This window comes from Lepidochelys kempii, chromosome 4 (assembly GCF_965140265.1).
Source record: "Lepidochelys kempii isolate rLepKem1 chromosome 4, rLepKem1.hap2, whole genome shotgun sequence".
Taxonomy (NCBI): domain Eukaryota; kingdom Metazoa; phylum Chordata; order Testudines; family Cheloniidae; genus Lepidochelys; species Lepidochelys kempii.
Window position 1 is genome coordinate 97,402,224 of NC_133259.1, and position 25,929 is coordinate 97,428,152.

General features: G+C 44.0%; 1 protein-coding gene across 1 annotated transcript; it reads right to left on the bottom strand.

Annotated features, from left to right (window-relative positions):
- Nucleotides 1–657: 657 nt before the first annotated feature.
- On the bottom strand, nucleotides 658–25,536 carry LOC140910987 (uncharacterized). The gene is made up of 3 exons (XM_073343199.1): nucleotides 25,106–25,536; nucleotides 24,119–24,517; nucleotides 658–716 (listed from the first exon to the last, which is right to left on the bottom strand). Exons 1-3 carry the CDS (start codon nucleotides 25,509–25,511, stop codon nucleotides 658–660), a joined length of 864 nt encoding a protein of 287 aa, XP_073199300.1. The 5' UTR covers nucleotides 25,512–25,536.
- Nucleotides 25,537–25,929: the final 393 nt, after the last annotated feature.

The window sequence follows — 25,929 nt, forward strand, 5'->3', positions numbered from 1 at the left end:
GTTTTATTTTTCTTACCAAAATGTTTGGGTCCCAAAATGTTGTTTGGATCAAACAAAATGTTTCAAATGACATTTTGAAATTATATTTCAAAACAAAACATCATTTTGATTTTTTGGAAAACAAAATCCCTCATTTTTATTCAGCTGAAACTATTCTCTGAATTTGACCTGAATTCATGAATAGTTTTGGTCACCTCAAAACTACAACTTTCAGCAGATTTACTATTTCACTAAAAAAATTCACTCAGCTCTACTGCTCAGCCTACATGATGGGTCAAATCCTATTCCCAGATCTTCTAGGAGCACAGGAGATCCAATAGGTTTTAGAACTGGAGTAATACTGGAGCAAGTGGCTGGATGTGGGAGTTTACCATGAAGCTGCGCTCTCTGGGGATTCCATTCCTCATGGCATGCAGAAAATTTTGGGGAAAAAGGAAATCTAACCAGTGGAATTGCAGATCCACTGGCCATATCTCATGCAGCAGCTGTGAAAGCTAAGGCTTAGGGTTGTAGTGGCCAGTTGCAGAGTGTCTGTGTAGCTCCATAGACTGGCTGGGAGAGGAGTCTGTCTCCTCTCAGATCCACCGCACCCTGCACATAGCCCATCTCTTTGGCTTGTCTACATGGATAAGATTTGGCCTAATGGCATTAGTTTGTTCACAGGTGTGGGTGCTCCAGCTCCAACGAACTCTCAAGATGCTGCCTCTTTTTGATTGCTAGTAAAGGATAAAGCACTGCCATCAATTAATAACAAGTATAAATGTGCCATTAAGATCTTTGTTGACAACAACAAAAAAAGTCATTTGTTGAAAGAGGTGTGATCTAACAATCTGAGCACAGGTCTGGGAGCTAGGAACTCTTGAGTTCTTGGTATGGCTTTGACCTTGGTTCTCACTTTGTCCTTGGGTAACTCACATAACCTCTCTGTGCTTCCATTTACCTGCCCATAAAATGGGGCTAACAAAATTGATTTACCTACCTTAGAGAAATGAGGATTAATTATTTATCGATTATAAAAGAGACCTAAAGCACTAACTGCTGAGTATCATTATCATTTGTTAACATTTTAAAATTCAGGATTTTCCATACACTATAAAGGGAAAATAAAATTTAGGATTCGCGTCTCTGACTGAAGCAAAGGGTTTGGGCGAATGAGAGGGAAGAATTTTCACAAAGGAACTTTTAGATCCACACATTCTAATACACTTTAGACATGCTTTCAATAAAATAATAATTCAGCAAATACATATCAACTCAGAGGAATCATAAATTGTGACGAATGAGTTACAGGGTCAACAGGAGATTTAGAAGTGTATTAAGATACAGATGCGCAGTATTTCAACAATTCCAGTGTCTGTCTAGAGACTGAAGACAGTGAGAAAAATATGAAAAGCATAGATATTAGCATAAATCTGTAGAAAAACGAACCCAACAGCACAACGGTAAATCCACTAAAGCATTGGGAAGCTCAATCTAAGGCAAGAATGTAAGGCCCTCACACCAAGCAGACCAAGCAGAGTCAGTGCTCAGAAGCGATCTCAGATGCACGAAGCAAAATGCCAGCCACGTTACTAATACAGCCTCCTTAGCCAGCTGATCTCTTTGTCAGCACTAGTGTCAGCTATGTCAGAGAAAGCTTAATGAGACCGAAGAAGAAGGAATAGGAGGAAATTCCTTTAGGTAAGGCAAGGCTTCCCTTCAGTATGCAATATCCACAACTGTCCAGACCAAGGTTGCAGATGGGTTAGAAAGTCACAGATCCTGGCTCTGTGGGACAGTGTTGCCCACTTTCATGATTTTGTCATGAGTCTCATGATAACTATTGTTTTCCTTAAAGCCCCAGCTACTGGAATCAAGAGGATATATGATGATTTCAGCCTTCATTCTTAAAGAAAAAGTCAGTTTCTAGCCCTCGTTGCTGTGGCAAAAGCTTCAGAATGTGATCTCCAGTGCTCCCTAAAGGCTCAAAAGAGAAGGCAAATACAAAGAACACCAAATCTATTATTTTTAAATAATCTCATGATTTGAAAGCCAATCTGATGATTTTTGATAAGCCTGACTCGTGATTTTTGAATGTTTGGGGTTGGCAATACTGGACTGCTCTTTTCCTCAAAAAGGATGACCTTCTGTGGAAGCTCAGTGCAGAGCGGAAACAAAGAGCCATGCTTTGGAGAGCTGCAGGGTCCACAATGAAATAAAGAGCTCATGTAGAGACCCACAGCATCCAAATCTTTGAAGTTTAAACCTGCACCACTGGCCACAGAGCACTTCAGAGTTCTGTGGTACAACCAGCAAACAGGGCCAGGGCTCAGCAACACAGTACATTCTCTGCTGGTTCTCCATTTAAAATTATAAAGTGAGTTGGGAGTGCTCGGTAAGCTCCTGTCATCTATGGCAAGACTTTGAACTCTTGGTAACTATTTTTAGCAACTCAGAAGGATTTTAACCCTTGTCTCTGGATGACTGGCCTGCCATTTGGCAGATTACCAGAGAAATCCAAATAGTCTATGTCAGCAATTTGCTTCTACTTCCCCATCAATAATAATAACATGGAGGTAAATGTTTGGGGTATTTCACTCCCCACTCTGACTTCAGTTACCCAATTGTTAGCCAAGGAAAGGGAGGAGGCCAACAACAACTTTGGGATGTGGCTCCTTTAACAGTTCTTCCTGGCTGATTCCAGTCTAGTCCCTACATCATCTGGGAGAGAAAATCCTACCCTCCAATTCGGAGGCCTGTAGAGTCTCTCAGTACTTAAAAACTCAGACCAAAGAACTGACTCTCATTTACAGGAAGGCCACTTAACACTTCTCTGGAAATTTACTTACACTTTAAGGCTCCTTTGCACTGGCAGAGTGATGTAAAGTGTCCTCAGTAGGGCTTGTTTTCACGTACAGCACTACTGTGGTGCAGCTGTGCTGCTGTTGCACTTTAGTGAAGATGCTACTACGCCAACGGGAGAGCTTCCTGTCTACACGGGGGGGTTAGGTTGGGTATAACTACATCACTCAGGGATGTGGATTGTTCACACCCTGAGCAACGTATTTATGCCGATATAGATCTATAGTGTAGACCTGGCCTCAGTGTAAGAAAGAATTAGGCTTAAGGGGTTTAAAGATAGGAAGGCCACTAAAGGATTCACTTGCAGAGCCCTGCCATCAATACAGACATCTCCACAACTACAGTTATAGATTTCTTTATTTTGGTCTTTAAATGTTTACTTTTAAAAACTGAAAATAAAGGGCCAGATTCTTCACTGCACTACGGTCCTGTGTGCTGCTTTGGTGGCATAAAGGAGTTGTAAACCCAATGGACTCAGCCAGCTGAGGATTCCCCCGCACTATAGGAATCCCTCAGTTGCACAGAGCCAACTATCAGCTCCTTTGACCCAGCCATCCCCACGGCAGAGGCACATACTGTTCTTTTGTGCACCCCTTCTCTCAGCTACGCTTAAAGTTTATTGGGTGCAGCTGAGAATTTCATCTAAAGCTTTTAAAAGTTCATATAGAACCGTGGGACATGCACTCCTCAACAAGTCAATCCCCCAGTCATATGAATTTCTACTTGGCTTTGAGTGCAAATGTGAGTATTTGTGGGCCTTGCACTTTTAAAGTGGCTTCACTTGCAAAAAGAGAAGCAGAATAGTCTTCTCTTTTAATCCCAGTTTCCTCTTCTGCAAAGTAGGAATAATATTAGACTTCTGTAACACACAGGAAGCTTGTGAGACATAATACATGAGTGTGTTTGTAAAGCATTTTGTGATACTTTAGTACACAATCCAAAATGTTCATTAATTTATTATTATTGTGAAATACATACATACCTGCGGAGAGAAGCTTGGATGCATTCAGAGTTTCCATGATCTCTCATGAGAGTATAGACATTTTATTGAGGTAAAATATGTGCAGAAATTGTGCAGTATAATTAAAATGGAATTTCAGTTTAGATTCCTAACCCCATCTCAGTTGCTAATAACTTTGTCAATTTAACTCCTTTTGGTGGTCTCATCCCAAAAGACTGGGGTTTTTTTTAAAGCATAAACAAAATTGGTTCAGTTAGATTTGAGTTATGAATGCATTAAAACTCTTTCCCCCATATGTATCACTCTCTCACTTTTGAACATGGATAACTCAGCAATAAGGCAGCCTCAACAAACGTGGCTTGTTTGATAGTGCTTGAATTTCAAAAAGATCTAAGACAAATTTGAAGAAAATTAATTCAGTCGTTTTAAAGTTATGTGGCCAAATTATCTGGAATACCATGCTTTGCTTTTGGCAAAGGACCTGAGGGGGAGTAGGGCAATGGTGGCTTAATAATCCTGATGCTATTGAAGAAAATGGCATTACTGCCATCCACTTCCATGGTGCAGAATCTTGACCCATTTCTTAAGGCATAAACACAAGAGAGCAGTTAATCTTAATTCTGCATTTCCTGACTTCGGACTGCTTGGTTTTTCAATTTTGTGGTCACATTAGTGGTATCTTTTCCATGAGATAGAGTGGGTGGGTGTGTCTGGTTATGCGTTAGTGCCTACATGCACATCTATGATGACATAAAAATGATAGTTTGTATAATATGAGATAAATTAATATAGTACAGGTATGTACGTATACATAATATATTCATTCCCTTTCACTACTGGCAGTTCTTAAGAAGTTATATTTTTATATCCAACGATTTTTCCTTTCATTTCAACCTATGTGTAGGGGACGGTGGCAGTTATGAAATTGTTTGTATGTCTTTGAGGGAAAAGTAACTGTCATTCCCTGGTTGCTAATCTGCTTTATTTCCTCAACCTGAGTCAAGTTTTTTTTTTTTGGTAGCATTTGATTATAAATGATGAGTGCAAAAGGAACTCTGGCTTCTTACCGCTGTCATGCTTTGTTAGTTATTCCCAGTGATTTGAACAATAACAGGAAGCGAACTTTTCAAGTGGGACAAACCACTATTTGAGATAGCTTGATGAAAGGCATGATATAAAGCAACAGCACAAAATATTAACTCACCAGCTTTCAAATTCAAAGTATATTTGATTTTAGAAGAGGAAGGATGATCTTGAGAGTAAATACAGGACATATAGAGCATTTTCTCCAGGTCTACCACAGGTAACCTAGGAAACCTTAAGGAAGTCACTTATGGTTTGTTCCAAAGCTCATTGAAGTCAGTGTGAGTCTTTCTGTTGAATTCAATAGGCTTTGGCTCTAGCCCTTAATCTGATTTTCAGTATCCCCATCTCTTTGATATTGAACATGTAGATCCTTGTATGGGAGATACTATAAAAAGAGTATTAGTTTTTAATACTGGCTGGTATTTTTAAAGGTACCTATAGGATTTAAGCACCCAACACCCACTGAAAGTCCAGGGGAATTGGGTGCCAGAAATTCTTACATAACTTTGACAATCCCAGCCCCTGTGTGCAGAATTCTGTGTGACAAGTATATAAATACAAATCTATTTTAAGAGACCTTGTAAATAAAATGAAAAACAGTTATTATTTCTTTTTGCATTTCTATAAAGGATCTTGTGACCCAAGAACCCCTGGATGACAACTGGCAAAGGATACAGAGCTACATAGGAGTACAGGCAGGGGCGCTGGAACTGGGGGTGGGGGGGCAGTGGAGCCATTCCTGCCCACTTTTTTAACATGGGCATGCATAGTTTTGGGGAGGTAGAGAAGGAGACAGGGCGCTACTTTGCCCTCCCCCTCCTAATCACAACCCAAGAGGCCGTGGCCACAAGAAAAGCCCTTGGTGGCCACATTTGAGAAACACTGGACTAAGACTGGATGCTAGAAAGGTGAAAAGCAGGTTTTCTTTCAGGCAAGAAATGTTTATCTATCTGTCTGTTTATATGTAAATTAAGTATTGTATGATTCATAATGGTCCTCCATTTACAGTCTGAGATGAATGCTAATGAAAGATTGTGAAATCTTCAAAGAGAGGACATTTACAGGAAGAAGTAAACCAGCAGGGGAGAGCCCTGTTTACAAGTAAGAACAATGAATTTTGCGGGGTATAACTAAGGGGTACACCCTCATTCCTTCAATCTGTGAGGACAAGCCACCAGAGAGCTTGGTTTTATGAGAAGGAAATCTCAGCCAAACTGGTTGAAAATGCTGGGAAAAGGTCTTGGGGTAAGCTATCTCGTGAGAGAGCGGAGAATGCCTTCTTGGTTAAGTTTAGGTGCTAGAAAACATTGGCACTACAAAAAATAATTATCCCTCTGTTGATACTTACGTCTTCTTGTCAACTGCTGGGAATGGGCCACATCCACTTTGAATTGGCCTTGTTAGCACTACAAAAAGTAATTTTCCCTCTTTGATATTCACACCTTCTTGTCAACTGTTGGGAATGGGCCACTTCCACCCTAATTGAATTGGCCTCCTTAGCACTGACCCCACACATGGTAAGGCAACTCCCATCTTTTCATGTGCTGTATATTTATACCTGCTTACAGTATTTTCCACTCCATGCATCTGATGAAGTGGGTTATAGCCCACGAAAGCTTATGCCCAAATAAACTTGTTAGTCTCTAAGGTGCCACAAGGACTCCGCGTTGTTTTTGCTGATACAGACTAACACGGCTACCCTTCTGAAACCTGTCAGAAAATGTTCATTTTTTTATATAACCATTTGTTTCCAATATTCTCACTCTCTGTCATTTGAATCTCTGTTCTTTGATAATAAATTTATTCTGGATTTCACTATATACATCTAAGTGCTGTGTGTTAACTAGAGTGGGGATCCTGATTTGAGTCTTACAAGGTGGTGTGTAGTGTTCCTATGGGAATAATGGATTGAAGAGTTCTTTGTGTGTTCAGTGGAACAGGGGCTGCAGTGCTAGGCTTTGCATCAGCGAGGCGCTCTCTGGTACAACGGGAATGCTCTGCTGGTTACTTCCAGCTGGAAGCCATGCACTTTATGTTGCCTGAGTGGTGCAAAGTGAATGGATTCCAGAAAACCTGAACCTTCTTCTTTTTAAATGTAATACCTAAGTAAAGAGCAACTTTACCTGCTGACCTTCAATCTGTCCTTTATTAGCTGGTGAGGGTCTGGTAGGCTTTACCAAAGTGGGTCTCAAGGAGGTAGCTGAATGAGGAGAAGGAAGTGGATGGGGGGCGAAGGATATTAGCAGAGGGACTTGGTTTGCTTGCTAGGCTAAAGAGCATGTCTTCATGCTAGAGAGCATGGCCAGGCCTCAATGGCTCAAAATTATGCTGCAGTTTGTAGAATGAGCTAGTCAGGGGTGCCCTTTTTTTGTGTATTAACCTATCCAGTCCCTGCTGCTCTGAGCCAGGCAGGATGGCTTTGGTGCCACACGTCTGGACAGCACCGTTCCACTTACTCAGGTAAGCAGTAAACAAAACCCATCCGTGCAGCTGGACCCCTATGCCCATGTAGAGCCACATGGTCAAAACCTAAGGGAGCAAGTAATTAAATAAGTGAAGTGCCTTCACCCACTAAAGGCAGGATTTGACCTAAACTGGCAATAGGAAATATGGTTGTTTAAATTAAATGTAACTGTAAATATTTCTACTGAGCAGTTCTAGAAGCAAAGCTTATAAATGAAGTCATTTCTGCACTTCCTGCCCCATTTTATGATTTGTTTGAAGTGTGTATACTTAAACAAAGTTGCTTACTTCTCAGAAACGCTTTCCTCTTTCTATAAGTAGACCCATGAAGCAGAAATGGAGACGACATACAACATGATATCCACACGGTCAGAGATTTACAGCAACACAGTACTTTGGTCTCATTCAGTTGTGTGCTTATGCAGTAGGTGTGGGGCTTTAGTTTTGATAATAATTTATTACCTATTTTATGGCTGCTCAGGCAGTCTACCATTAGACCTTTAAAGGCAACCAGGAATTATTTTTTTAAATTGCCTATCTTCAGAGTTATGAGCCCAGGCTTGTGAGATGCCCAGCACTTTCAATTCTCATTGAATCTAAATGGGAATTGAGAGCGTGTAACACATCACAGGGTCAGGTCCCACATGCTGAACATCCCAAAGAGCAAAGGAAAGACGGGCTTTCAACTTAGCTTTCATTTCTTTTCAGGTCTGCCAAAGAATCTGGTTAATGGCTCCTCTCAAAAGAAACTTTCCAGAATTCATTAGGGGAGGAACATCACAGCCACAGTGGAACATGGAGCTACCAGTCACCATATGTGGAGCATGGAGTGCAGTAATGCAAAAGAAGAATGGCCCTATGGTTAAGGCACTTTCTTGGTGCTCAGGAGACCTGGGTTCATTTCCTGGCCCTACCATAGGTTTCCTGTATGACCTTGGGAAAATCACTAAGGGTGGAATGCTCAAAAGGAATAAGGCTTTCCACTGATTCCAAGGGAATGTAGGTGCTTGATCCCTTTTGGGCATTCCAACCTTAAACTGTCTTTGCCTCACCTGTAAAATGGGTATTGTGAGGATATATACATTTAAGATTCTGAAGTACTCAGATATTATAGTAATAGGGGACATATAATTACCATAGATAGACTGATTGTAGGGGGTAGATTAATGCTATTTTTTACTACATTATATGGAATGGTTTTGTAAATTTGAAAACAATAATTATCTCAAAGGGAATGAAATTATAATATTAATATAATAATATTGCAAAACCAAGGTATGCAGTACTGAAAAAAAATGCCATCCCCCCAATCCCTGAAAGTTGTCTGAATGTTTAACTGGGTTTTGATGAAAGATATGTGTCAAGCATAGTGAATGTAGCAGGCACCAGCCACCCATGACTTCAGAGGACTTGAAAAGGCAAGGTATATTGAAAAAAGATGATACGCTTTCTTAACTTTATAGAAGCCCTAATATGGTTTAAATTTACAGTAAAGACATGGGCCATTTCTTGCTTTCTCCAAGAGAGCAAACTCACCTTTTGTTCTGATTCAGTTGATCTCCATGCCTATTCATTCTTCCTGATTCCATGTTTAACCTTCTTTCTGACCCTTTATGGTGTACTAGGTGTCCAGATTCTTTAGGTGGCTTTGAAAATCCTTGCCTAGTCTCTATCAAAAATTAAAATGTCTCAGTGAATCGTTTTCCTGCAAGCAGATGTTTATGACATATCAAATGATTGCTGCTGATATTCACTCCAATTACAAACCATCATATGTTCAGGCTTAGCTATGTTTCTTGATTGGTTTTCTTCTTCTTTAATTTACATTTTTTGTCATCTTTGAGAGTTGTTTTTTTCCTTATGGCTAAAAACTTAAAAAGTTGAGGCCTAGGCTTGTATGCAAACATAATGTGTGAGTAATTATACCTGTGACTGTGCATGCAATTTCCATACTTGCACATGCAAAGTGGTTAAATACAAATGGTGAGGGAAGTTCATAAATGATAATTTGCCCTGGCTTTGACCTGATTTTTGTACATAAGTGCAGTAAGTCTGAGTGCAGGATATATGTTTTGTGAGGGTACATCTACATTTTGAAAAATGGCCCTTTTTGTCCACTTCCAGCTCAGAACCAAGGAGAATTATTTTAAAATTTAAATGAGGATGAGCACTCATGAGAGATGAGGAAAAACACCCTTTTACCTGGCACTCTGGTCAACAGGCAGCATGGATCTTGCTGACTGTGGAAGTATTGTGTGTGAGGAGGTTTATGAGTCTGGTGTCACTAAGGGGGGGGTAGTTTCTCAGGTTTCTCCCTTACCAGTTTTTACATTCCAGTGAAGCTGAGCTTGCACAACAAGGATGTCATTTACCATTGCCAGTTGGTTAACTTTTCATCTTTATGTGGTATTTAGCAAGCAAAGATTTGTTATGTTTCCTGCTTTAGCGAGAATAACAAAGCTGAAATAGTAATGCCCCACATGCAGCTCCATTTACGGAAATGGTCTCTGTAGGGTAGGAGCGAGGAGTCCATTGTTTTGGCTGTAGAGTGGGTGTAGACTCAGAAACGGAAGGCTGTGCAGTGCCACTTACTTCCTTCACCCTTCTCAATGTCTCTTTCACCTCAAGTGCCACCTTCCAATAAGCAGGGCCTGTACCTACATTTCTTTTAATCTACACCTGTGTTTTTTCATCCTGATCTGAGGCAGTGTGGCCTAATGGATGGAACACTAAACTGGCATTCAGGACACCTGGGTTCTATGCCCAACTCTGCCACTGGTCTGCTGGGTGACCTTGGTCAAGTCACTTCACTTCCCTGTGCCTCAATTTCCCATCCATAAAATGGGGCTAATAATACTAACCTCCTTTATAAAGTGCTTTGAGATGTAGTGATGAAAAGCTCTATAGCAGAGGTAGTTAGTCATTAGTAGTAGGGCTGTCAAATTATTAAAAAACTAATTGTGCTGTTATACAATGATAGAATACCAGTTATTTAAATATTTTTTGATGTTTTCTACATTCTCAAATATATTGATTTCAATTACAGCACAGAATACAAAGTATACAGTGTCACTTTCAGGTGACATTACAAATATTTGCATTGTAAAAAACAAAATATATTGTATTTTTCAGTTCACCTAATACAAATACTGTAGTGCAATCTCTTTGTCATGAAAGTTGAACTTACAAATGTACAATTATGTACCAAAAAACCTGATTTCAATAAAACAATGTAAAACTTTACAGCCTACATGTCCAATCAGTCCTACTTCTTGTTCAGCCAATCGCTCAGACAAACAAGTTTGTTTACATTTGCAGAAGGTAATACTGCCTGCTTCTTGTTTACAATGTCACCTGTTCGTTTGACACTGTTGTAGCTGGCATCACAAGATATTTACATGCCAAATGCGCTAAAGATTCATATATCCCTTCATGTTTCAAACACCATTCCAGAGGACATGCGTCCATGCTGATGACGGGTTCTGTTTGATAATCCAAAGCAGTGCAGATGGATGCATGTTCATTTTCATCATCTGAGTCAGATGCCACCAGCACAAGGCTGATTTTCTTTTTTGGTGGTTTGGGTTCTGTAGTTTCTGCATTGGAGTGTTGCTCTTTTAAGACTTCTGAACGCATGCTCAACACCTCGTCCTTCTCAGATTTTGGAAGTCATTTCAGATTCTTAAATTTTGGGTTGAATGCTGTAGCTATTTTTAGAAATTTCACATTGGTACCTTCTTTGCATATTGTCAAATTTGCAGTGAAAGTGTTCTTAAAATGAACAACATGTGCTGGATCATCATCCGAGACTGCTATAACATGAAATATATGGCAGAATGTGGGTAAAACAGAGCAGGACACATACAGTTCTCCCCGCAAGGAGTTCAGTCACAAATTTTTTTTTTTTTTTAAACAAGCGTCTTCAGCATGGAAGCATGTCCTCTGGAATGATGGCCGAAGCATGTGAGGCATATGAATCTTTAGCTCATCTGGCACATAAATATCTTGCAATGCCAGCTACAACAGGGCTATGCGAATGCCTGTTCTCACTTTCAGGTGCCATTGTAATTAAGAAGTGGGCAGCATTATCTCCCGTAAATGTAAACAAATGTGTTTCTCTTAGCGATTGGTTGAACAAGAAGTAGGTGAAGTTGTAGGTTCTAAAGTTTTACATTGTTTTATTTTCGAGTGGAGTTATGTAACAAAAAACCCTACATTTATAAGTTGCACTTTCATTATAAAGAAATTGCACTACAGTACTTTAATGAGGTGAATTGAAAAATACTATTTATTTTGTTTATCATTTTTACAGTGCAAATATTTGTAATAAAAATAATATAAAGTGAACAATATAACATGGAATACAAAGTGTACACTTGAAATTGATATATTTGAAAATGTAGAAAAACATTGAAAAATATTTAATAAACAATAGAATACCAATTGAAATTTAATAATGTGATTAATTGTGATTAATTTTTTAATCACAATTAATTTTTTTGAGTTAATCGCGTGAGTTAACTGCGACTAATTGACAGCCCTAATTAGTAGTAGTATTAAAATCTTTGTCAATTGATCAGTGTCTATACAGTTGAATTTTCCTGCTTCTCTCTCTCGTTATAATTAAACTATTTCATAGTCACTAACCCAGACAGTTTCTTGCTAGCCACTTTATTATGAGTTGGTTCTGTAGCCTTAGCTATCTTCTCTAGAGATGGTTGTGAACCAAAATAACCTTCCAAACTTTGCAGAAGCTTGGATATGAACTTCACTTCTGTATAGTGAGCTGAACCAAAACCTGATTATTGAACGCCCCAGGCATTTAAGATACTTTTGGATCTGAACAGTATAAGTTGACTCTGTATCTAATTTTCACATATTTTTTGTAGAGATGAACCTGAACCAAAACCCTGTATCTAGGTTTGGATGGAGTTTGGATCAAATGTCTGTTTGCATCAAATCTGAACACCACCTCAGAAAGTCCCCAAAGATGGAAAAGTTTGGATTCAGATCCAAAGCCCTGGGAGAATTTATCTGGGATTTTGGTTTGACATCTATAAAAATCCAAAATTTGATCTATTGTTTTGGTTCTGGCCCTTTAAGTTGCATTTCATTTCTAGGATTTATAACCCTTTCCTAGCACTTATTATTATTATCATTTACCTTTGAGTCCTGCTGCCAGAAATCTGCACAGGTATCACATCTAGTTTCAGATATCTGTAAGCTTGCTCTTTATACATTGATACTAGGTGCGTCACCCTGTCGTATCAGTCATTGGATTTGTCACGTTCACTATTAATTGAGCTACATGTTCAGCATTAAGCTGTGTGGCCCCTGAGCTGCAGGTATGATTTTTCTATACCTAGCACTTGAATAGCCATCAATAGATAATCCTTACACCCACCTACTAAAAACACTCCTCTTTTCAGATTTAGTTATGGACTAAGGGTCTGGTCCAATACCCAGTGAATGCAATTGAAAGACACCCATTAATATTTATGGGAACTGGATCAGATCCTAAGTACAGCTCAGTTGACCCGTTCACCATTTAAGTATTTCTCACTAAACTGATTATCCACCTATTGTGAAGAACAAATTATTTAAATTTTCTATTAAAAAATCAAATTTCAGTACCAAACGGGTGGGATAATGCTGTTAGCAGAACAGGAAAAAGGTTGTAGGGCTCTGAGGCTTCCTCGGGTCACAGGTGCCTCGAATGCATTGCCAGAACATGAGATCTGACTAGTACAGCTGGCCCAGGCCACCCAAGGGAGACTGTCAAATTGGGATTCTTCAATGGTAATATCATCAGGGAATAGATGGGGCTTGCTGGATTGTGGAGAGTGTGGGGTAGCTTGGAAGTAGCAATGCGGATCTGCTGAAGGTTAAGGAAAGGGAAAGGATGGGTGAGAGGAGGGAGGATGACTAATAGAATGCACGAAGGATAAGGGAAACCAGGGGACATCTAAACATTTTGGTAAGCTTGACTAAGCTTTAGATCCTGCACCATGTGCATTTATAAATCAAACTCTAATCCTCCTGACCTTTGGGGTCTTATCCAGTAAAGTGTTTTGATGTGCACCACTCAGTAAGTGAAGAGCACTAACTTCTCAGCAAGCACAGTAGCCACTTTCCAACTTTAAATTATGGAGCTCTTTAAACACTTTTATTTGTCAAGATTAAAAACCAGTCTACACTGAGGAATTAACCCCTATGCTTTTCAAAGAGTTACATGGAATTTAGCCACACAGTTCCCGTTGATATTTATCTACAAAATTATGAGGCTGTCAAAAGGAACCAATTTATTATGGCTCAGGTTAACTTACCAACCAAGAGAGTACCTCCCAAAAAATCACTAAAACTGTATTTTGTAAGAGTCTCCTGATTTACAAACTGGCCAACCTGAGTTCAGCCAAACTTTAAAAAAACAAATTGCTCCCTAGCTGAGACTGTGCATGCTCAATTTCACCCTCAAGTGAATTAAGAAAGTCAGGTTATAAACAGTCCTACAATGTTATTTATAATGCAAGTACTAACTCAACCATAGCAGCTTCTCAAAGGAGACGCTACATTACATTAAAATAGTCATGGGAAAAAAAAAGATTTATCCACTGATAATAGGTCATGTTTGTACAATCAAGCATTATGATTAATAAAATGAGAGATCTCTCTTGTCCACTCAGCCCTCTCTCATCACATTGAAGAAGTACAGTAATGTCTGAATCACAGAGATAAGACATCTTGCAGATGAAACTTCAGGCAGTAAAATACTGGAAGAAATCACTGTCTTTTGGCTTAATATACTGATTAGACAGAGCCAGAGTTGAGAGGAGAGAAAGTGGAAGCAGCAATGCAAAGAGCCTGGGGAAGAAGATGAAGAAATGACTTTATTTTATGTGTACTTACCATGTATACAATAGGATTTCAGAATGAAATGGGCTTGTTTTTACTGATGGGGAAAATATCTACACAGCAGTCCATTTAGGGGTTGATTCAGCCAGGTACTTAAGCATGTTAATCCTTGGGTCAGAGGTGGGCAAACTACCGCCCACGGGCCACATCCGGCCCGCGGGACTGTCCTGCCCGGCCCCTGTGCTCCCAGCTGGGGATGCTAGCCCCCGGCCCCTCCCCTGCTGTCCTCCCTCCCCTGCAGCCTCAGCGTGCCGTGCTGCCAGCGCTCTGGCCCACCGCTCCTGCGGGGCAGCGCGGCGCTGTCATGGCTGGCTCTAGCTGGGCGGCGGGGCTTTGCTGCCCTGAGCAGCAGCATGGTAAAGGTGGGGTTGGACAAGGGGCAAAGGATTCTGGGGGACAGGGAGCAGGGGGCAGTTGGATGGGGTGGAGGTTCTGGGGGGGTCAGGGACAGGGAACAGGGGGGGTTTGGATAGGCGTGGGAGTCCCGGGGGGCGTCTCTGGGGGCGGGGGTGTGGATAGGGGTCGGGGAAGTCAGGGGGCAGGGAGCAGGGGGGGGTTGGATAGGCCTGGGAGCCTTCCCGGCTCTCCATACAGTTTTGCAACACTGATGTGGCCCTTGTGCCAAAAAGTTTGCCCAACCCTGCCTTGGGTCCCTTTGAAAAAGTGCAGCTTTATTCTCCCAAAGCTTGGATACTAGAGTTTGGATTCTCTCCTTTTATTCCAAAAAGCTTTGGGAAAATCAAGACCCACATTCTCACCTTGAACATTGTAAAAACCTTTGGGACAAATTTTGGCTGCCTGGTGCAAATGTGCAAGCAGGGGAAGAGGGAACTTCTACACTGCTGCCCCAGATACAGTCCTACAGAAGCCAGGCACTAAACAGCACGAGTAAGTTTAAGTGCTCGGCTGTGACAGTGTTGACCACACACAATTTTATCATGAGTCTCACAATATTTGGTGCTCTGTCTTAAGTCTTCATATTTAAAAATCTCATGATTTTTAAGCCCATCCCATGACTTTTTTTGTGGGGAGAGGCTGAATTCATGGTTTTTGAACACTCAGGGTTGACAATATGGGGACCAGCTAGCAGCAATGGCTTTCCGAAGCCTCAAGGGCTCTGCTAGCAGTGGTAGGTTGAAGGGGGGAATTCACACTGCTGCTTTCTGCAGCATGTGTAGGAAGCAATATTCAGTGCATGCTTCCAGCATTACCCAAGGCATTCTGCTTGGCTCTGCCTTGGACAGGCACGATGCTTCATTATAACTCCATTTGGTTGCTACAGCTCTATCCCACAGTAGAGCTCCAAAGGAAAGCAACATCCCATTTTGACCCTTTATGTGTTAAAATGTCACTTCTGCTGAAGATAGAGGAGGGAGTGGAGTGGGGATATCAAAGGCTGTTCCCATGTTGTACCATCTCTAAATGCCATTACTGAATTGGCACTTCACTATATTTGTGGAACCCCTTTTGGGCATGGTTAATGCGCTTGTACATTGTGTGAATCAAATGGCTTGAAACGCTGCACAATTAGTTTGGCTGTTTAGGTGTTGGGGATTTAGTTCCTCTGCCCTGTTACACACACTTTGCTTTGGACCAAAAGGTATTAGGGGTTGCATCAAAACATTATATACATCCCATTAACCTCACTCTCTGCCCAAACCAACCCATGGGTCTATTTCTGCATCTGACTAGTGTGGGCAGACACAGGTGTGCAAATGTCCATCTACACATGCATGCCCCTGTGGCATGCAGTGTTTAGGTTCATAAATTCAAATTAGATGCTACCCTTTGAAAATGTGATATGGAATATTTCCTATATATATATAAATGTAAATATGTATATATGCCTTCATAATACTGTCTGTTATAACTTTTGAATAGGGTATATATATATTAGTTAAAATACTTAAATGTAATGATTGAACTATTCTTTGTAACACATGTTTAATCCATATTATGTGACAAGAAAAGGAATGGGGAAAGCACACATGAAATACTTCTGCCTTAAATGAATTCTGTTGAAGATAAAATGATTAAAAGAAGACAGATGTCAAGCAAGTGGAAATTATGAGAGAAGATATGAAGGGAACACCTGAGAAAGTAAGAAGCAATGGAGAATACACAGATCAGACACTGAATGATTAGAAAAATGGACTCAGCAATCTGCCACCAAGACAAAAAACAGGATATGATTGCTTTCCAGGAGTGAGAACCAGGAATGTGGCATACAATAGAAGGGCTCATAAGGACTGCAGGAAAGAACCCACTGAGCCCTGGTCTACACTAGGAGTTGAGGTTGAATTTAGCAGTGTTAAATCGATTTAAACCTGCACCCATCCACATGACAAAGCCCTTTTTTTCGACTTAAAGGCTCTTAAAATCGATTTCCTTACTCCACCCCCGACAAGGGGATTAGCGCTGAAATCAGCCTTGCCGGGTCGAATTTGGGGTACTGTGGACACAATTCGACGGTATTGGCCTCCAGGAGCTATCCCAGAGTGCTCCATTGTGACCGCTCTGGACAGCACTCTCAACTCAGATGCACTGGCCAGGTAGACAGGAAAAGGCCCGCAAACTTTTGAATTTCAATTTCCTGTTTGGCCAGCGTGGCAAGCTGCAGGTGAGTGTAGAGCTCATCAGCAGAGGTGACCATGATGGAGTCCCAGAATCGCAAAAAAGCTCCAGCATGGACTGAACGGGAGGTATGGGATCTGATCGCTGTATGGGGAGAGGAATCCATGCTATCAGAACTCCGTTCCAGTTTTCGAAATGCCAAAACCTTTGTCAAAATCTCCCAGGGCATGAAGGACAGAGACCATAACAGGGACCCGAAGCAGTGCTGCATGAAACTTAAGGAGCTAAGGCAAGCCTACCAGAAAACCAGAGAGGCAAATGGCCGCTCCGGGTCAGAGCCCCAAACATGCCGCTTTTATGATGAGCTGCATGCCATTTTAGGGGGTTCAGCCACCACTACCCCAGCCGTGTTGTTTGAATCCTTCAATGGAGATGGAGACAACAGGGAAACAGGTTTTGGGGACGAGGAAGATGATGATGATGAAGTTGTAGATAGCTCACAGCAAGCAAGCGGAGAAACCGGTTTTCCGAACAGCCAGGAACTGTGTCTCACCCTGGACCTGGAGTCAGTACCCCCCCGAACCCACCCAAGACTGCCTCCCGGACCCGCCAGGCGGAGAAAGGACCTCGGGTGAGTGTAGCTTTTAAAATAGTATACATGGTTAAAAAGCAAGCATGTTTAATGATTAATTTGCCCTGGCATTTGCGGCTCTCCTGGATGTACGCCCAAAACCTTTGCAAAAGGTTTCTGGGGAGGGCAGCCTTATTCCGTCCACCATGGTAGGACACTTTGCCACACCAGGCCAGTAGCACGTACTCGGGAATCATTGTAGAACAAAGCATTGCAGTGTATGTTTGCTGGCATTCAAACAACATCTGTTCTTTATCTCTCTGTGTTATCCTCAGGAGAGTGATATCATTCATGGTCACCTGGTTGAAATAGGGTGCTTTTCTTAAGGGGACATTCAGAGGTGCCCATTCCTGCTGGGCTGTTTGCCTGTGGCTGAACAGAAATGTTCCCCACTGTTAGCCACGGGGAGGGATGAGGGGCTAGTCACATGGTGGGGGGAGGCAAAATGCGACCTTGGAACGAAAGCACATGTGCTGTGTATGTAATGTTAACAGCAAGGTTTACCGTGAAAGAGTGTAGCCATTGTTCTAGAAAATGTATCTTTTTCAATACCGCTGTCCCTTTTTTTTTCTCCACCAGCTGCATGTGTTTCAAGGATCACAGGATCTTCTCCTTCCCAGAGGCTAGTGAAGATTAGAATGCGAAAAAAACGCACTTGCGATGAAATGTTCTCTGAGCTCATGCTGTCCTCCCACACTGATAGAGCACAGACGAATGCGTGGAGGCAGACAATGTCAGAGTGCAGGAAAGCACAGAATGACTGGGAGGAGAGGTGGCGGGCTGAGAAGAGTAAGTGGCGGGCTAAAGAGAAGCTGAAAGGTGGCAGCAGCATGATGAGAGGAGGCAGGATTCAATGCTGAGGCTGCTGGAGGATCAAACTAATATGCTCCAGAATATGGTTGAGCTGCAGGAAAGGCACCTGGAGCACAGACCGCCGCTATAGCCCCTGTGTAACCAACCGCCCTCCTCCTCAAGTTCCATAGCCTCCTCACCCAGACACCCAAGAACGTGGTGGTGGGGGGCCTCCGGACACCCAGCCACTCCACCCCAGAGGATTGTCCAACCAACAGAAGGCTGGCATTCAATAATTTTTAAAGTTTTAAACTTTTAAAGTGCCGTGTGGCTTGTCCTTCCCTCCTCCACCACCCCTCCCGTGCTACCTTGGCAGTTATCCCCCTATTTGTGTGATGAATGAATAAAGAATGCATGAATGTGAAGCAACAATGACTTTATTGCCTCTGCAAGTGGTGATCGAAGGGAGGAGGGGAGGGTGGTTAGCTTACAGGGAAGTAGAGTGAACCAAGGGGTGGAGGGTTTCATCAAGGAGAAACAAACAGAACTTTCACACCGTAGCCTGGCCAGTCATGAAACTGGTTTTCAAAGCTTCTCTGATGTGCACTGCGCCCTCCTGTGCTCTTCTAACCACCCTGGTGTCTGGCTGCGCGTAACCAGCAGCCAGGCGATTTGCCTCAACCTCCCATCCCGCCATAAACGTCTCCCCCTTACTCTCACAGATATTGTGGAGCACAGAGCAAGCAGTAATAAAAGTGGCACTATGACCTGCATATTTCCCAGGGTCACTACCCTTGATAACAGCAGATCTTTGATTGCACTGGCTACTTGCATCACAGCAGCCCCCACAGTAGATTTGCCCACTCCAAATTGATTCTGACTGACCGGTAGCTGTCTGGCATTGCAAGCTTCCACAGGGCTATTGCCACTCGCTTCTCAACTGTGAGGGCTGCTCTCATCTTGGTATTCATGGGCTTCAGGACAGGGGAAAGCAAGTCACAAAGTTCCATGAAAATGCCCTTATGCATGCGAAAGTTTCGCAGCCACTGGGAATAGTCCCAGACCTGCAACACAATGCGGTCCCACCAGTCTGTGCTTGTTTCCTGGGCCCAGAATCGGCGTTCCACCGCAAGAACCTGCCCCATTAGCACCATGATGCCCGCATTGCCAGGGCCCGTGCTTTGAGAGAAGTCTGTGTCCCTGTCCTCATCACTCTCATCACTGTGCTGACGTCGCCTACTCGCCCGGTTTCGCTTTGCCAGATGCTGGTGCTGCATATACTGCTGGATAATGCGTGTGGTGTTTAATGTGCTCCTAATTATGATCTGAGCAGGCTCCGTGCTTGCCGTGGTATGGCGTCTGCACAGAAAAAAGGCGCGGAATGATTGTCTGCCATTGCTCTGATGGAGGGAGGGGCGACTGACAACACGGCTTACAGGATTGGCTTACTGGGAATTAAAATCAACAAAGGGGGTGGCTTTACATCAAGGAGAAACAAAAACAACTGTTACACAGAATGGCCCCCTCAAGGATTGAAGTCAAACCCCTGGGTTTAGCAGGCCAATGCTCAACCCACTAAACTATCCCTCCCTCTGGTACTTCATGCAGGACTGAATCTCCATTAAAGTTTTCAAGGTGCCCCTGACAGACCTCACCAAAATGACTGTCGGCCGTTGATTTCACAGAGGGACGGAGGGGGGAGCAAATGAATACAAAACAAATCTGGTCTATTTCTTGTTTTGATCCATTCCATCTATCTTTTACATCTTTGGCCGTCAGCAGACGGTGCAGTAGGATTGCTAGCCATCCTCATCTCCTGCCTGCTCACCATAAGATGGTACAATAGGACTGCCTGCAGGACTAAAGAGAATGACCTGGTCGAGTCACTCCTAATTTAGTCCCTGCGCCCATATCTGCCCAGGTGCTCCCGACCGACCTTACCGAGGCGGCCAGGAGCACCTTGGACACGATGAGGATAGTTTTCAGGCCTATTGCACCATCTGCTGCCACAAGGCAATGGGTTGCTGCTGTTGTGTAGCAATGCAGTACCACATCTGCCGGCACCCAGGACAGATACGGTGACAGTGAGCTGAGCGGGCTCCATGCTTGCCGTTGTATGGCATCTGCACAGGTAACTCAGGAAAAAAGGCACGAAATGATTGTCTGCCATTGCTTTCACAGAGGGCCTGATGACATGTACCCAGAACCACCTGTGACAATGTTTTTTGCCCCATCAGGCATTGGGATCTAAACCCAGAATTCCAATGGGCAGCGGAGACTACAGGAACTGTGGGATAGCTACCCACAGTGCAACATTCTGAAAGTTGACGCTAGCCTCGGTACTGGTGAAGCACTCCGCTGCGTTAATGCACTTAGAGCATTTTGTGTGGGGACACACAATCGACTATATAAAAACGATTTCTAAAAAAAGACTTCTATAAATTCAACCTAATTTCATAGTGTAGACATACCCTGAGTATCATCTAACTTGGTGACAATGATACAGCAACTGGGGACATAACTGACTTAGAAGGACGATAGCAACCATGACTGGGAAATGAAGGCAAGACCAGAAAATGACTTTTTCATTAACTTTCAAAAAAGAGACCAAAGATAGGCAAAGATTGAGGATGCAGTGTTCTGGCAGTGAACGACGAGCTCAAGAAATGGTGGAAGATATAAGAGTTTGAACTGATGGAACAGTGGTTTTCTTTCTCTGGACAAGGGGTTGTTTTGGTTTGAACAGTCTTATTCAAAGCGAAAGGTGAATTTGCCTTTTGTAGAGAATATCCAGAATATTTTAACTCTTTTATGGATGAATACTGCTACTATAATGAAGAGGGAAGCTGCAAAATATACCTGGCATATGGGACAAAACATAATTCTGACACTAACATCACTTTGAAGCACCAAAGTTCCTTGCAACATTGTTAGGGTATGTCTACACTACGGAATAAGGTCGAATTTATAGAAGTCGGTTTTTTAGAAATCGGTTTTATATATTCGAGTGTGTGTGTCCCCACAGAAAATGCTCTAAGTGCATTAAGTGCATTAACTCAGCGGAGCGCTTCCACAGTACCGAGGCTAGAGTCGACTTCCGGAGCGTTGCACTGTGGGTAGCTATCCCACAGTTCCCGCAGTCTTCGCTGCCCATTGGAATTCTGGGTTGAGATCCCAATGCCTGATGGGGCTAAAACATTGTCGCGGGTGGTTCTGGGTACATATCGTCAGGCCCCCGTTCCCTCCCTCCCTCCGTGAAAGCAAGGGCAGACAATCATTTCGCGCCTTTTTTCCTGAGTTACCTGTGCAGACGCCATACCACGGCAAGCATGGAGCCCGCTCAGGTAACCGTCACCCTATGTCTCCTGGGTGCTGGCAGACGCGGTACGGCTTTGCTGCACAGTAGCAGCAACCCATTGCCTTCTGGCAGCAGACGGTGCAATACGACTGGTAGTCGTCCTCGTCGTGTCCGAGGTGCTCCTGGCCACGTCGGCTGGGAGCGCCTGGGCAGACATGGGCGCAGGGACTAAATTTGGAGTGACTTGACCAGGTCATTCTCTTTAGTCCTGCAGTCAGTCCTATTGAACCGTCTTATGGTGAGCGGGCAGGCGATACGGACTGCTAGCAGTCGTATTGTACCATCTTCTGCCAGGCAGGCAAGAGATGAGGATGGCTAGCAGTCGTACTGTACCATCTTCTGCCGAGCAGCCATGAGATGTGGATGGCATGCAGTCCTTCTGCACCATCTGCTGCCAGCCAAAGATGTAAAAGATAGATGGAGTGGGTCAAAACAAGAAATAGACCAGATTTGTTTTGTACTCATTTGCCTCCTCCCCTGTCTAGGGGACTCATTCCTCTAGGTCACACTGCAGTCACTCACAGAGAAGGTGCAGCGAGGTAAATCTAGCCATGTATCAATCAGAGGCCAGGATAACCTCCTTGTTCCAATAAGAACGATAACTTAGGTGCACCATTTCTTATTGGAACCCTCCGTGAAGTCCTGCCTGAAATACTCCTTGATGTACAGACACCCCCTTTGTTGATTTTAGCTCCCTGAAGCCAACCCTGTAAGCCGTGTCGTCAGTCGCCCCTCCCTCCGTCAGAGCAACGGCAGACAATCGTTCCGCGCCTTTTTTCTGTGCGGACGCCATACCAAGGCAAGCATGGAGGCCGCTCAGCTCACTTTGGCAATTAGGAGCACATTAAACACCACACGCATTATCCAGCAGTATATGCGGCACCAGAACCTGGCAAAGCGATACCGGGCGAGGAGGCGACGTCAGCGCGGTCACGTGAGTGATCAGGACATGGACACAGATTTCTCTGAAAGCATGGGCCCTGCCAATGCATGCATCATGGTGCTAATGGGGCAGGTTCATGCTGTGGAACGCCGATTCTGGGCTCGGGAAACAAGCACAGACTGGTGGGACCGCATAGTGTTGCAGGTCTGGGACGATTCCCAGTGGCTGCGAAACTTTCACATGCGTAAGGGCACTTTCATGGAACTTTGTGACTTGCTTTCCCCTGCCCTGAGGCGCATGAATACCAAGATGAGAGCAGCCCTCACAGTTGAGAAGCGAGTGGCGATAGCCCTGTGGAAGCTTGCAACGCCAGACAGCTACCGGTCAGTTGGGAATCAATTTGGAGTGGGCAAATCTACTGTGGGGGCTGCTGTGATGCAAGTAGCCCACGCAATCAAAGATCTGCTGATATCCAGGGTAGTGACCCTGGGAAATGTGCAGGTCATAGTGGATGGCTTTGCTGCAATGGGATTCCCTAACTGTGGTGGGGCTATAGACGGAACCCATATCCCTATCTTGGCACCGGAGCACCAAGCTGCCGAGTACATAAACCGCAAGGGGTACTTTTCGATAGTGCTGCAAGCTCTGGTGGATCACAAGGGACGTTTCACCAACATCAACGTGGGATGGCCGGGAAAGGTGCATGATGTTCGCATCTTCAGAAACTCTGGTCTGTTTCAAAAGCTGCAGGAAGGGACTTTATTCCCAGACCAGAAAATAACTGTTGAGGATGTTGAAATGCCTATATGTATCCTTGGGGACCCAGCCTACCCCTTAATGCCATGGCTCATGAAGCCGTACACAGGCAGCCTGGACAGTAGTCAGGAGCTGTTCAACTACAGGCTGAGCAAGTGCAGAATGGTGGTAGAATGTGCATTTGGACGTTTAAAGGCGCGCTGGCGCAGTTTACTGACTCGCTTAGACCTCAGCGAAACCAATATTCCCACTGTTATTACTGCTTGCTGTGTGCTCCACAATATCTGTGAGAGTAAGGGGGAGACGTTTATGGCGGGGTGGGAGGTTGAGGCAAATCGCCTGGCTGCTGGTTACGCGCAACCAGACACCAGAGCGGTTAGAAGAGCACAGGAGGGCACGGTACGCATCAGAGAAGCTTTGAAAACCAGTTTCATGACTGGCCAGGCTACGGTGTGAAAGTTCTGTTTGTTTCTCCTTGATGAAACCCCCCGCCCCTTGGTTCACTCTACTTCCCTGTAAGCTAACCACCCGCCCCTCCTCCCTTCAATCACCGCTTGCAGAGGCAATAAAGTCATTGTTGCTTCACATTCATGCATTCTTTATTCATTCATCATACAAATAGGGGGATGACTACCAAGGTAGCCCAGGAGGGGTGGTGGAGGAGGGAAGGAAAATGCCACACAGCACTTTAAGCACAGCACTTTAAAAGTTTACAACTTTAAAATTTATTGAATGACAGCCTTCTTTTTTGGGGGCAATCCTTTGTGGTGGAGTGGCTGGTTGGCCGGAGGCCCCCCCACCGCGTTCTTGGGCGTCTGGGTGTGGAGGCTATGGAACTTGGGGAGGAGGGCGGTTGGTTACAGAGGGGCTGCAGTGGCAGTCTGTGCTCCAGCTGCCTTTGCTGCAGCTCAGCCATACACTGGAGCATACTGGTTTGGTCCTGCAGCAGCCTCAGCATTGAATCCTGCCTCCTCTCATCACGCTGCCGCCACATTTGAGCTTCAGCCCTGTCTTCAGCCCGCCACTTACTCTCTTCAGCCCGCCACTTACTCTCTTCAGCCCGCCACCTCTCCTCCTGGTCATTTTGTGCTTTCCTGCACTCTGACATTATTTGCCTCCACGCATTCGTCTGTGCTCTGTCAGTGTGGGAGGACAGCATGAGCTCGGAGAACATTTCATCGCGAGTGCGTTTTTCTTTCTTTCTAAGCTTCACTAGCCTCTGGGAAGGAGAAGATCCTGTGATCATTGAAACACATGCAGCTGGTGGAGAAAAAAAAAGGGACAGCGGTATTTAAAAAGACACATTTTATAAAACAGTGGCTACACTCTTTCAGGGTAAACCTTGCTGTTAACATTACATACATAGCACATGTGCTTTCGTTACAAGGTCGCATTTTGCCTCCTCCCACCGCGTGACTACCCCCTCAACCTTCCCCCCTCCCTGTGGCTAACAGCAGGGAACATTTCTGTTTAGCCACAGGCAAACAGCCCAGCAGGAATGGGCTCCTCTGAGTATCCCCTGAAGAAAAGCACTCTATTTCAACCAGGTGACCATGAATTATATCTCACTCTCCTGAGGATAACACAGAGAGATAAAGAACGGATGTTGTTTGAATGCCAGCAAACATACACTGCAATGCTTTGTTCTACAATGATTCCCGAGTACGTGTTACTGGCCTGGAGTGGTAAAATGTCCTACCATGAAGGACGCAATAAGGCTGCCCTCCCCAGAAACCTTTTGCAAAGGCTTTAGGACTACATCTAGGAGAACCGCAAATGCCAGGGCAAAGTAATCCTTTCACATGCTTGCTTTTAAACCATGTATAGTATTTTAAAAGGTACACTCACCAGAGGTCCCTTCTCCGCCTGCTGGGTCCAGGAGGCAGCCTTGGGTGGGTTCGGGGGGTACTGGCTCCAGGTCTAGGGTGAGAAACAGTTCCTGGCTGTCGGGAAAACCGGTTTCTCCGCTTGCTTGCTGTGAGCTATCTACAACCTCATCATCATCATCATCTTCTTCGTCCCCAAAACCTGCTTCCGTATTGCCTCCATCTCCATTGAAGGAGTCAAACAACACGGCTGGGGTAGTGGTGGCTGAACCCCCTAAAATGGCATGCAGCTCATCATAGAAGCGGCATGTTTGGGGCTCTGACCCAGAGCGGATGTTCGCCTCTCTGGTTTTCTGGTAGGCTTGCCTCAGCTCCTTCAGTTTCACGCGGCACTGCTTCGGGTCCCTGTTATGGCCTCTGTCCTTCATGCCCTGGGAGATTTTCACAAATGTTTTGGCATTTCGAAAACTGGAACGGAGTTCTGATAGCAAGGATTCCTCTCCCCAAACAGCGATCAGATCCTGTACCTCCCGTTCGGTCCATGCTGGAGCTCTTTTGCGATTCTGGGACTCCATCATGGTCACCTGTGCTGATGAGCTCTGCATGGTCACCTGCAGCTTGCCACGCTGGCCAAACAGGAAATGAGATTCAAAAGTTTGCGGGCCTTTTCCTGTCTACCTGGCCAGTGCATCTGAGTTGAGAGTGCTGTCCAGAGCGGTCACAATGGAGCACTCTGGGATAGCTCCCGGAGGCCAATACCATCGAATTGTGTCCACAGTACCCCAAATTCGAGCCAGCAACGTCGATTTAAGCGCTAATCCACTTGTCAGGGGTGGAGTAAGGAAA